Source organism: Limulus polyphemus, unplaced genomic scaffold (genome assembly GCF_000517525.1).
Source record: "Limulus polyphemus unplaced genomic scaffold, Limulus_polyphemus-2.1.2 Scaffold2172, whole genome shotgun sequence".
NCBI lineage: Eukaryota > Metazoa > Arthropoda > Merostomata > Xiphosura > Limulidae > Limulus > Limulus polyphemus.
The window spans coordinates 88731-102174 of NW_013667782.1; the positions used below are offsets into that span (position 1 = coordinate 88731).

General features: G+C 32.0%; 1 protein-coding gene across 1 annotated transcript in view; it reads left to right on the plus strand.

Annotated features, from left to right (window-relative positions):
* Positions 1-13444, plus strand: part of LOC106466160 (valine--tRNA ligase-like) — a 65410-nt gene that overhangs the window by 33072 nt on the left and 18894 nt on the right. Inside the window, 6 exon segments of the mRNA XM_013926403.2 lie at positions 2994-3119; positions 3672-3776; positions 4330-4489; positions 5711-5844; positions 7270-7425; positions 9475-9684. Of these exon segments, the coding sequence (XP_013781857.2) occupies positions 2994-3119; positions 3672-3776; positions 4330-4489; positions 5711-5844; positions 7270-7425; positions 9475-9684 (891 nt within the window).

The window sequence follows — 13444 nt, forward strand, 5'->3', positions numbered from 1 at the left end:
TACTGGACCATTGTCAAAACAGAGAGAAGCACATTGGTATTATTACAATAATGTCTTACTGGACCATTGTCAAAACAGAGAGAAGCACATTGGTATTATTACAATAATGTCTTACTGGACCATTGTCAAAACAGAGAGAAGCACATTGGTATTATTACAATAATGTCTTACTGGACCATTGTCAAAACAGAGAGAAGGACATTGGTATTATTACAATAATGTCTTACTGGACCATTGTCAAAACAGAGAGTAGCACATTGGTATTAATTAAATCAAAAGGTGAAAATAATCAGTAGAATGATGGTAATAGCAAACATTCAACACTTTGTTTTTGGTAACGTACGTTTATTATTCGGACGTTTCAGAATATTCTCGTTCCATCTTCAGTGACTGTATTAATTAATCGATAGTATTAAATACACATATTTATTCAGTTGGAACATTTATAGTAGCTTAAGGTGAAAGAAAAAACAACAACAACAACAACCAGCAGGATTTAAACAGGAAGTAACAAAACTTTAACAATTATATTATGAAACTAGTGTGGTAAAGAAGGCGAGGTATAGAGATAACATTGTATAGTTGACAATGTGCTAGGGATATTTATAATGGGCTTAGATGTAAAGAAGTTGTGTTATTGTTTAGAGTGGGGCATTCGTTTAAAATGGACAAGCTTTCTTTGATGAGAAGCTCTGTGTTGGATGAACCGGTCAAATTACTTTAAAATTGTCAATCAGAATAGGGTGGTTGTTATTTTCACTGTGTAAGCGGATTGCTGATTCAGGTGGATTTGATAGTTTATTACCAGTCCTACTCGATATTCTCATATGTTCACAAACTCGTAAGTGTAATTGGCATGTGGTTTTACCAATGTAAGTGGCATTACAGCCACAACACATATATTTGTAGATGAGTTTTGAATGCATAGGGGTAGGTAAGCGGTCCTTTGTTTTAAATAAGTTTTGAATTTTAAAGGGTGTTTCAAATATCATTTGTAGTTGGATTTGTGGGTAAAATGTTTTAATTAATCTTACAATTTGGATCTTCATTATGTAAGATTGTTTTCCTAGGAATGGAGTGACCAGACATAACTGGAATTTGTTAACAGTGTGTGGTTTCTTGGAGAGTTCATTTCTTCAGAAAGGAACTTGTTTGTTATAGCTTGGGTAAAATGGAGTGTTAGGATGATTTGTAGGGTAGTGATTTTGGTATGGAGAGAGAAATAGTTAGAACAGATGTTGTATGCTCTATTGAGGAGATTTAGAATGAGGTTACTTTTAAAAGAGTTTGGAATAAAACCATCAAAACGAGTATGAAGTCCTGTATATGTTTCCTTACGATAGACAGAAGTGGTAAACTGGTTATCTTAGTTTTTAATTAAGACGTCGAGGAAAGGTAGTTTACCGTTTTTTTTTCAATCTTGCAGGTAAAATTAATGTTTGGGTGCTTAGCATTTAGGTAGTCCAGAAACTTTTTGATGTGATTATGGTTTCCAAAGAGGAGAAATGTATCGTCAACATACCTTTTATAAAATGTTGGTTTGAACTCTGCTGGACAGGTGTTTAGCCAGGAACGTTCATAATGAAAAAGAAATATGTTGGCGAGGGTTGGTCCTAAAGGTGACCCTATTGCCACGCCATCTATTTGGTCATATAATTAACCGTTGAAAACGAAGTGGTTGTCCTTGAGGGCGAGATTAAGTAGTTCCTTGAAGTGTTGGCAATTAAAAGTTGTGTATTTTTCATGATTGTTCGGAAAAACATTTTTAAGATAATTTGTATGGTTTCCTGGAGTGGGATGTTTGTAAATAGGGATTCAATGTCAAAACTAGTGAGTCAGCATTATTTATCCTAGAGATTTCTTGTGTGAAAGAAAAAGAATCTCTTATTAAAAACTTGTTGTAAGTGAAAGGGTTACGAATAGTGACAAGGAAATTAGCCAATTTACAGGTGTGAGAACAGGTGTTAGATAAAGTCGGCCTTCAGGGAGTGTTATTTTTGTGGACCTTAGGTAACCCGTACGTAATACCGGGGTGGGAGCCTGAGGGGTAGATGTCTTCAAAATCCATTTCTGAAATGTAGTTGTGTTTTTGTAATTTCTTAAAGCTTGTTATATTTTACCTTCACGTTTTATAGCAAGTTTCAGCCAATCAATATTAAGGTTTTGAATTTAGTTTTATAATTTAGGATGCCATGCATTTTGTTAATATAATCAGGCCTATTGAGTATGACCACACCCGTTCCTTTATCGGGCCGAGTAACTATAACATCTTCGTTTTTGGCTAATTCTTTCAAGGTAGTGCGTTGTTCTTGTGTAATAGTGGAAACGGGTTTAGAGGAATTGTATTTATGGAATGAAGACAGGGCAATATTCTTTAATCTTGTTTTTATGAAGTTCTGTACGTTAATGGAACCTTTCTGGTTGAAGATAGGTTGAGATTTGAGAGTTTTGTAAGTGGTTTCGAAGGGGTGGAGGTAGTCAGAAAATTTGAGTTTAGGTGGAGGTAAGCCAAATTTCAGGCCTTTAGCTAGGGTACTTTTACATGGTTCACTGAGATTCACATCACTGAAATTAAAAATCACTTTGCTTGGATCAATACCGTTGTTGTCTTTATCCGATATTAGTTTGGTCAGCTTGGTGTTCTGTCTGTGTTCGAGGTGGCTTTCGGTTTTCATTTCACATTGTTCATAAGATTAAGTAGATGGTTGTAGTCAATCCACGATACACTGTTTCCTAGTTGTTTCTTCATTGTTTCATGTTGAGTGTAGCATTGTTTCTTCTCTTTGAGATGAAAATGTTTGACTACAACTTGCCTTTCCATCTACCATATGTAAGGTCTCTTATTTGATACTAGCATATGATCAGTTATTGTATAGTGATTAATTTCTATGTATTGTAACTAATACCTTTCATTTTTTTTTATTTGTTAACATTACTTTTAATGATCATTGAGCTATGTTGTTCTGAAATATCTGGCTTTCTTCATTTTACAGTCAGAAGACTTTAAACAGTTTTACCCTCTGTCAATGATGGAAACTGGTCATGACATTTTGTTTTTCTGGGTGGCTAGAATGGTGATGTTAGGTCAGAAGCTTACAGGAAAACTTCCCTTTTCCAAGGTAAGAAAGATTATACTCAGTTGTGTATTTTGAATAGACTTTGAAGAAGAAACTGACTGAGCACATCCCAGTGGTTAGTGTGTCAGACTATGAATTTGACGTTGCATGGTTTGTGCATGGTTACCACTCACAAAATAGCAGTCTACACTTTGGGGATGTGGGACATTATAAGAGTGATGGTCAAATCCCGCTATTCAATTAGCATAGCCCATGAGTTGGTGGTGGGTGGTGTTAACTAGCTGCTTTCCCTCTAGTCTATCACTTCAAAACTTGGGAATGCTAGCACAGATAGCCCTTATGTATGTTTATGTAAAATTCAACAAAAAACTGTAAGAAACTTTTTATTTTTCACTGTTAAAGATGTATACATGAGATTTTAATCAAAATGAAAACTATGATAGAATTATGAGGTTTTGCTTGAATAAGATAGTAATTTATTCAGTAAAGAAGTATTATGTGGTTTGTGAATGTCTGTGGTAAAAAGATGGTAACTCATAAGCAGTGCTTTTGTGAACTTGTTGCATTGTAAAAACTGTTATGTTTTTATTGTAGGTTGTACTTCATGGTATGCTATGTGATGCTATGGGAAAGAAAATGTCAAAGACTCTAGGTAATGTGGTAGACCCAGTAGATGTTATTCATGGCATCTCTTTAGAGGTTAGTGAAGTTATCATCACTTTGTATGTAGAGATGCATGTGTAAACAATATTAGGTTAGAAAATGAGTGTACATATATGTAAAAGTATAGTTTTAGTAGATATAAACAAGTTGTAGATTAGGCTTTATTTTCCAGCTCCTCTGCTTTAAGTATATTAAAGTCCATTTAGCTTTCTGTTCATTTAAATCTATAAAAAGAAAAATATACTTTGCATGTTCTTGAAATTTTCTATATGTATTTGTTGATGGTAGAGCAAAATATCTGTCCTCTGAAAAGTCAGCTTTTTATATAAATATGTGTCCTGAAGATACCCATACATTTAGCCATCTTCAGTAACATCCAATATGTCTTTTGGAAGTCTTTTATGGTGAACAGTTCTGTGTTTATTTTAGTGATAATTACATAAAAAGTGTTCAAAAAGCATCTGAATTTTAATACCGAAGTATTAGTTCAGTGTGGTTAAAATCAGTACAAGATTTTTTTTTTTAAATTATTGATAAAATGTGTGTACACCTAGTGTATATGTAGATATTTTTGTGGGATGTTTTGTAGGAACTTGATAAAAAACTTCATAGTAGTTTTGAGAAAGGTGTCTTGTCAGCTGAAGAACGTGAAAGAGCTCTGAAGGGTCAAAAAGAGCTTTTCCCTAATGGTATTCCTCAGTGTGGAGCTGATAGCTTAAGATTTGCACTGTTATCTAGCAATATTAAAAGTAAGTTGTCAGTTTTGTATAACCTGATCATTATAAAAACAAGACTGATTTTGATTCATTAACTACATTTTCATATCACGTGTTCCTCAATTACAAAAATAAAAGAACCGAGACATTTGTAAAGGAAATTCCATCAGGAGCGTACAGTAGTAATTTTAAGAAGTTTAGCTAAAAAAATATAAAGTTTGAACACTATTCCTTGAAGTTAGGAATTTTTCTGAAGAAGTGAAAGTTGAGATTAATAAGCAGAGTGAGAGCTGAATTCCACACAATCTCAGTTTTTACTTCTTTAGCAAAGTATTTAGCTTTAAAGGAGTGTGTACTACTTTTGAAATTATATAAATACATTTCTTGTTATAGAAGTTTTCTTGGAACATTTTCAAGTTTCTTTCTTGTCAGTTGTGAAACAGTTGTATTGTTCTCATGTTTATTGGACCAGAAATAAATTTTTATCAGATTATTTGTACTCCTTTTTTCAAGGCATATTTTAATCTTTTTTACTTTCTGTATTTTCTAACAACAAAATCTAAAATTACTAAAATAAGATATATTGTATGTTCATTGAGTATCTCAGCTGTAACTGCTGAAAGAATAGCATTGGGGTAAAGAAAATAATCTGGAAAACATAATCGTAGTACTTAGTGTATTTCTAATTTAGTTTAAGAAGTTTTTTTTTGATTTACAAAAATATATACATCTTAGCTATGTTTTTACGTATTTCGAGAAGTGTATAGTAAGTAATACCATATAAAAGTCCTGAATAGGCTTGTCAATAAAATATAAAATATTTGTTTAAACAGACCTAAAACTAATCACGGCAAATATATCAAATAAACAGTTAAAGGAATATAGGTAATTAAAAACAAATGAGTTATCTATTTCCTGATTTTGTTTTTGAGGAAACTGTATAGTTCTAAATTTATATATCTTGAATAGAATTTGTTATTACTGTAAAAACAAGAAATGTTCTAATTGTTAATAATGATAAATGTATCTCCAAGTGTTCACAGCAAGTATTACTACAAGTTAAAGATATTTCTAGTACAAGTGTATCAAAATATATAGAAGAAAAAAATAAAAACTAAATTTTTTTTTGTTTTAGAATGAAAAAACGTAAATATTACTACAGAAAATTTTGGTAATTAAGTGAATTAAAATAGTTAAAGCTAAGATATTCTACATCGGATACTTTTTACCAGTTGATATTTTTTCATACTGCAGGTCAAACTGTTAACTTTGATGTGAATTATGTACGAAGTTGCAGGAACTTTTGTAATAAAATTTGGCAAGGAACAAGATTTCTGTTTGGAGTCATGAAAGAAGGTTATAGTGCTTTGACATATAACCTGTATGAGGTTAGTTTATGATGTTTAATATTTCAACCATTCACTGCTCCACAAATGTCCTGTAATCATTAACATGTAGATGATTTAAACTAGTTAAAAAAACAAGCTGCAATCATTATAGTTAAAGAAAGAAAGCTGTGATAATACCATTAATACTGTGTTATGAGCAGTTACTTTTCTTTGTAATGTAAGAATAGAATAGAATAAGTAGGCTTAGTTTGGTCTCTTGATGTGATAAATTAAATCTAGAAAACATGCAATCCTACGTTAATATAATACAACTACCTAGCTGTTTACATGGCGAGACCCCAATATTAAGATATTGCATTTTCTAAGAATCTTTCTCCTCTCAATTTAATTTCTTTTCATAATTTCTGTTGTGGACTGCTTTCAGTCTTAACCCTAGAATTACTGATAGGGTCCATCAGGTTTTGTAAACAAATTTTTATAAACTGTTTATCCAAACTGCTTGTGGTTTCATAAATTTGTTGGTTACAGGGTCTCTGCTAACATATGAGATACACAATACAAACTGGAACAAATATGCCATCAATATTGCAATGAATCCCACTATTTAAGTTAGTAATTTTGTATTTTTTGCATATAAAGTGAGTGAATTTACCCTATTTATTTTAAGATCAGTCCTTTACACTAGGTATTGTGACAAACCTTACTTAGTATGATGCGATACATGAACCCCCATTGATGTTTATTGGTATATAAAGGAGGTATAGTTCGATAGTTAAAAAGAACTAAAACAAAGATTTACATCTCCTCTGTGACATATTCAGTACAATTTAGAGCAGCAACAAATAGAGAGTTGCTGTACTGCATGTTGCACTTTATTTGTTATCTATATATTTTTTAAATAATTATGTATTTTATAATACCGCAGATACGTCAAATGCTTGTTATGAGAAAACTTATAATTATGGAGAAACCATAGTGTACTAAATTATGAATAGGTAACAGGTTATTATATTATTAATTAAAATGTTGTAGTATGCTCATTAAGGGGTTGCAGCATCTTTCTGACTTTCAGTACAAATATTTATTTACTTATGTTTGCAAGTTGTTCATAATTCACAAACAATATTTAATTACTGCCTCTGGCCTCTCCCATTCGTAAAATCGACTGTCATCTAGCATTTGCACTACTTGTCTTGTTCATTACTATAAACTCTAATAAGTCATACTCTCATAAATGTTTACAAAACATTTCAGCCCACAAAAAAAATCGAAAAACTTAAGGATTATATCAGCATTGAATTGATAAAATTTCTTTGAATCTTTCAGGTTTGTATGTCATATTGCCAGACAACTTCCTGACCCACACTCGTATAAATATTCTGTATTTGAGTACAGCTAATATTCTGCAGAGTTGGATGGTGTAAATATAATAGTAGGATCATGATTATTATTAATATTTTTTAGGTTCATGACAAACTGTCTCCGTTGGATCATTGGATATTAAGTCATTTGTCTAATCTTGTGGACACCTGCAACCAAAGCTTTCCTGATTGTAATTTTCATTTAGCCACAACTGCACTGCAAGATTTCTGGATCAGACAGTTCTGTGATATTTATTTGGTAAATAAAAGAATGTTATATTTTTCTTTTAGCAGGGTTTTGATTGGTAGTTCAAAATATGGCAATGTGGGTTCCATGCTGATCCATTGACTTTTAAACTGGTAATAGTAAAAGTTATGTGCATTTTGTAACTGTTTTTTTGTGTTGTGACAGTTGTTGAACTTTTGAAAACTTCATTAAATAACTTGAAATAATTTGATACACATGTATACACATTTTTTCTGTTCTTTTCACTACAGATAAACCTTTGTTAATTATCTTAAATTAATGTCTATTGAATATCCAAATTTATTTGTATTTTGTATGAAATATATAATTATTTGTGATATAAAATAGTCCAGACAAAAGTAGGTATAAAGATGCATTAATTTCAGACTAATTGTCATTGAAGCAAATATTATTTCTGATGAACATTGATTTTTGTTTAACATAATCACTTTTGTTTATTTCCAAATGTGCCATACAGTCTTGTTTGTTAGATGGAGAATCAAAACAGACTTATGGAACATAATAATTCAGCAAATTTATAATGAACTTTACATTAGAAGAAACAAGATTCTCACAGTTACATCATTAGTTGCTTTAATATAAAAAATTGTATAACACATACAACTTAGAAAAAAAATAATGCACCTCATGTTTTATTAAACTGTATCAATAGTTTTTTGGAGGATAGTAGTTGAAATAGTACTGTAATATTAACTGTATGAATAGTTTTTGGAGGGTAATAGTTGAAGCAGTTGCATTTAATATTACAGTATCTGTATGAATAGTTTTTGGAGGATAATAGTTGTTCAGTTGCATGGTACTGTAATATTAACTGCACGAATAGTTTTTTGGAGGATAATAGTTGAAGCAGTTGCATGATACTGTAATATTAACTGTATGAATAGTTTTTTGGAGGATAATAGTTGAAGCAGTTGCATGATACTGTAATATTAACTGTATGAATAGTTTTTGGAGGATAGTAGTTGAAGCAGTTGCATAATACTGTAATATTAACTGGATGAATAGTTTTTGGAGGATAATAGTTGAAGCAGTTGCATGATACTGTAATATCAACTGTGTCTTGTTGTAATGTATTTTCAATAATGATAATATAAACTTTAAAAACTGTTAGTTTTCTCAAAAAAAACTTTTAAAAGTTATGTTCTTCAAAACACTGATCAGTTTAGTACTTCATTCTTGTTTAATCCTGTTTTTCCAACTTCTAATCGCGTACTGATGATTCTAACTAACACGAGAGATGCAGTTTTAGGTAAAAGACAATTTTGATTGTATAATTAATTTGTATGCTTAAGGTTTAATGTAACATAAGTAGCCATTTTATTATAAATAACAAGTTTCTAACAAAATAAGTTTTTATAATTTTTTCTAGAGATGATAGTGACACAGGTTGAAAAAACTTGTCCCATTTTTATAGATGTCTTGTTTGATTTTAATGCAGGTTTGGAGATGGTGTTTAATAACTTCAGGCTAAAAGTGAATTGACAGTTTACATCTCAAGTCAGGAAATTAGGTTTTTTGCATGATGATAATTATATTTTTTAACTTGTTCTGTAAGTAAGTATCTTGCACATATTGACATTTAATTCTTTTGTTCAGTGAGAAACAGGAAATCTTGGTATATTAAAGCAGAAAAATATGTGTAAGAAGTCAGCCAGGTTAATTAGGTATTTCCTAAAACAGAATAAAGTTTATTCAGGGGACTATAAATGCTTTTTTTGGCATTTAATGTTAATAGTTTATAGTATATGTACAATGAACTGAGGATGATGTGGAAAATATGTGGTTTTGATATCTATATAAATACATTTTCACAAATGAAATTGTGAAAAAACTTTTATAATTGGCTATTTGCCTGAAATTTGAAGCACTGCTGAGAACTATTTTTAGTTTTATTTTATTTTATTTAATTTTATTGCAGTCACTTCATTTGGTTACATTTCTTTGTTTGTGTATTTGTTGAATTCCTTACATTTTCCTGCAGGCTTGTTTCTTTTAATTCTGAAATATGTTTATCATTAATCTTGAAAATTGTTTCTTCAGGAAAGTGTTAAACCCATCTTGAAGTCCACCAATCAGCAGTCCAGGAAACTTGTAATTAGTGTCATGCTTAATTGTATTCACACTTTTATACGTCTAATCAATCCATATATGCCCTTCTTGTCGGAAGATCTGTACCAACGACTTCCTGAGCCATTAGGTAATGCAAAGGCCCTGAGTGTCAACATTACTTCATACCCATCAAGTGAAGAGGTGAGTAACTGTTAGTGTGAATGGCACCAATATTGTGTATACATTATTCACAAACAGTGATATTGCAATTTTCTTAAAAGAGATAGGCAAGATAGTGTACATTGAAGTCCATAATAATATTTTGTGATATAATTTGGAAATCTTAATTACAAAGTTTTAATTTCCAAAGAACATACATAGACAACATTCATTTTGATGTTTCTTTGGTAAAAAATGTTTGCTTTTAATGTTGTTTCTAAAATGCTTTTGTGCGAGACATAAAACTGTTTAAATGTTGTATTCAGAAATGATACTTGTCTCACTGCACCACCAAGAGCTGTTATTTCACATGCACTGCCATGTAATATCCTGCACATGCCAAAAACTTTGAACAAAGCTCCCACCCTGACACGTGTTAATGTGTATTGTACCATTCTATGATGTACTCATCATTAGACTATAGCCCTCCACCAATAGGAAGGTGACACAACTTTAATGCATAGTAGATCCCCATAAGCACATACACCTGAAATTAATTACATTCTTATCCTTGACACAGTCTTTAATGGAAGTGTTTCTCAATTTCATAAGAATTATGCTACTTTTTCACAACATTAGCTTTCTTTAATTTCCTTTTTGTTTGTTATAACTTCAGTTTCCAGCTATGTCACCGCTAAATAATTAAAAAAAATGTTTTTTTTTTGGATCTCGAGATTTGCTATGCAACCACAAATTCTCAACTATTGGTGACTACTACCTCCACTTAAGGTTCTGGCGATGTTGCTACAATACTGTATGTTGTCTGTGGTCACTGGAGTCTTTGATTGTGGAAAATGCTACTGCCATAGTTTATCGTGTCCTCGGTTCTTTGATGCCTTCTTACCTCTTTACCCGTTGAGAACAATGAGGATTTGATTACTGAGATTTGTTCTTTACTTTTCCTTTCTCTTATGTCTTGTGGTTCCTCATGTTTCTTACTAAATGACTTTCCTTTTTGATTCCAGGATTCCCTTGTCATGACTTATATTATTATTTATTATGGCTGTTCCCCTTTTCCATTCTAGGATTCCCAATCCCTGGAGTCCCTTTTACCTGCTTAGAAGACTGACCATCTGTCTCCTCTAACACTCTCTAGTGTTCAATTTTCCCATCTTTGCCCTTTTCTTACAAATCTTCTTCATTATCTATCTTCTCTTCATCTCCCATCTGAAGCCCTAAACTGTGATCATGATAGCTTTTCTGGGGATCTGTGGTTATTCCTTTTCAATACCTTGGTGAAAGTTTCATCTTTTGCCTTGTCCCTGCTTAGTTAGTTCCTCTGTTGTTGTGATCTTCTGGGACATGAGGCTCTTCTCTCTAAAATTCATCTTCCCCATTCTTGCCTCTGTGACCTCTGCTTGACTCTTTTTCTTTGCTCTGAAGTCTTTGAGGGTGCTCCGAACAACATGGAGACTTGGGTTGAGGCTGCTTGATACCAGAGAGGTAAGAATCTATTGGAAATACATTTTCAGGTAAAGAAAATGTTAACTTTCAATTTAGGGATCTCTTTTTTTCTTCTCCTTTCTCTTCATGTACTTGTCTTCATTTTTTCACCAACTTCTGGGTTAATTTGGAGGCTTTCCAATACTGTTATGGGTGACTTGCACATACCTGTTTTCCATCTTGCCCTTGGTGTTCTTCCATTTTTTCATATTTCACTTGATTTCCTTGTTTCTGGAGTATATTTGTCAGGTTATCTTTCTTTCTGACTTTCATCTCATTCAATCTCCTCTACAGGACCTCTGTCTAACACTTTTTCTATCTCGTTTCAGGCTTTCAAGTGGCCCTAAAATCCTAAAAAATGAATTATAAAAAGTGTATTTTTTCTTAAAAAAGTACCGTCATTTTTTATATAATTCCTAAAATTTTGCATTTCTTGTGTAAAATGAAAATTGAATCAATGTTTTCTAGTTAGCTATTGTGCATGCTTTATCTTAAGCTAATTCCCAGTGAATCCTCACCTTCAGAATCTTCATCATCATACCTCACAAAGAAAGACTCATTGCGTATATCATCAGTAGATGTCTTAAATATTCCCAATGAAGAACAGCTAAGGGAGTGAATTGCTTCTTCTTTCACTCATACCTGTTCATGAGAGGGAGAGTTATAGCACTGTGTCTTTCACTGCTACAGTGAAATCTCTCAAATACTGACAAATTCTGAGAACCAGTAGCATTGGGTAACATAATATGAATTGATATATCAAATGATTTTGTTGGGCTGTGATTGCCTTTCTTAGAAAGATTTACCTGTATAGTGAAGTTGATGTTTTTATTTCTGATATAGAATGAAGATTTAAGAGTGATACATATAGAGAAGAAATTATATTGAATGTAGAAACAATTTCAGGTTGTCACATGGACAAACAAAGTTTAAGGAAGAATGATTCACAAGGATTTCAAGTTGGGAGTTGGTGCAAGGTAGTTGTATTGCCAATGAAAGGATTCTGTATATACTGTACAAGGAATTGCTCTTAGTAGACATCTCTAGATTTAAACAAGTTCTTATGCACACATACATACACACACACACACACACATGTGAACTGAGCTGGTGCATGATGACATCATCATAATACAAAAGCCCTCCACCAGTAGGAGAATGACACAACCTTCATGCATAGTTACTCCCCCCTGTGCACTTGGTCTCATGATAACTTCATTCTTTTTCCTTATCACTGAATGACAAAATCATGTCTAAAATTTGTTCAACTTCAATTTGCTGAGATCTGCACTAGTTAATGAGACTTTGGTTTTTGTTATACGTTGGACTTAGTCCTCAATACTTCACTTTATTACTATGAATTCACAAGTTAATGTGGCTTCTACTAACTCCTGTGTAGATGAAGAAATTTCACACACACAGGACTAATTTCAACTATGGCTTCAGGAGGATCGTTAACTGAGGACGAAGTGATGGCCATTGTTTAACAGGTTGTGGGGTCCATTATGCATGCTGGGCCTTTTGTTTCCATCTAATTTTCTGCTGTTTCTTTTCCTAAACTCCCTCAACACAGGCATGGTCAATTCGATTGACCACATGACTTCTTTGTACTCATTTAAAGTCTTTATAGATTTAATGTTGTATGTATATCTTCACAAAATTTGGCAGTCTTTCAGTTAATATTATAAGTCTTTCACATACAAAAAATAATATTTTTTAGTGAAGTATTTTTAATAAGCTAAAATAAAGATTTTTTCATTAATATGTTGAGTATTTGTTTTAAATAGTCTGTGTGCAAAGTGATTTTTGTGTTAAGATTAAAAATATATTTCCTCACCTCAAAAATCTCAAATTTCCTTTGGGTAATCCCTAAATCCTTGTATGTACAGATTAAATGCTTATTTTCAGTAACACTTTATATTTTATGTTATTTTCTCAACCCTATCTCTATATGGTATTGGTCAATTTTACCGACCTCGTAACTCCCCAAAAAAATTAATTCAAATTGTAACATGAAATTACATTAGTTTATCCTAAGTAGCTCTATGTTCGTAAAATTATACATCTATTTATAATTAAATTTTATTGTTTTATTGCCCTTTCAACTGTTTAACTACTACCTGTGCCATTATAAGTTGTAAGTAACTTGGTGAATGTGTGGCTTATGTTACGCTATTGAATTACATTATCCACAAACTAATACGAGCTGCTTGCCTGCATGCATCGTGAAACATTTTTATTTATTTTACCTAATTTAACTGATCTAAAAAAATCCCTATTTTTACATTTTGGTTATTTT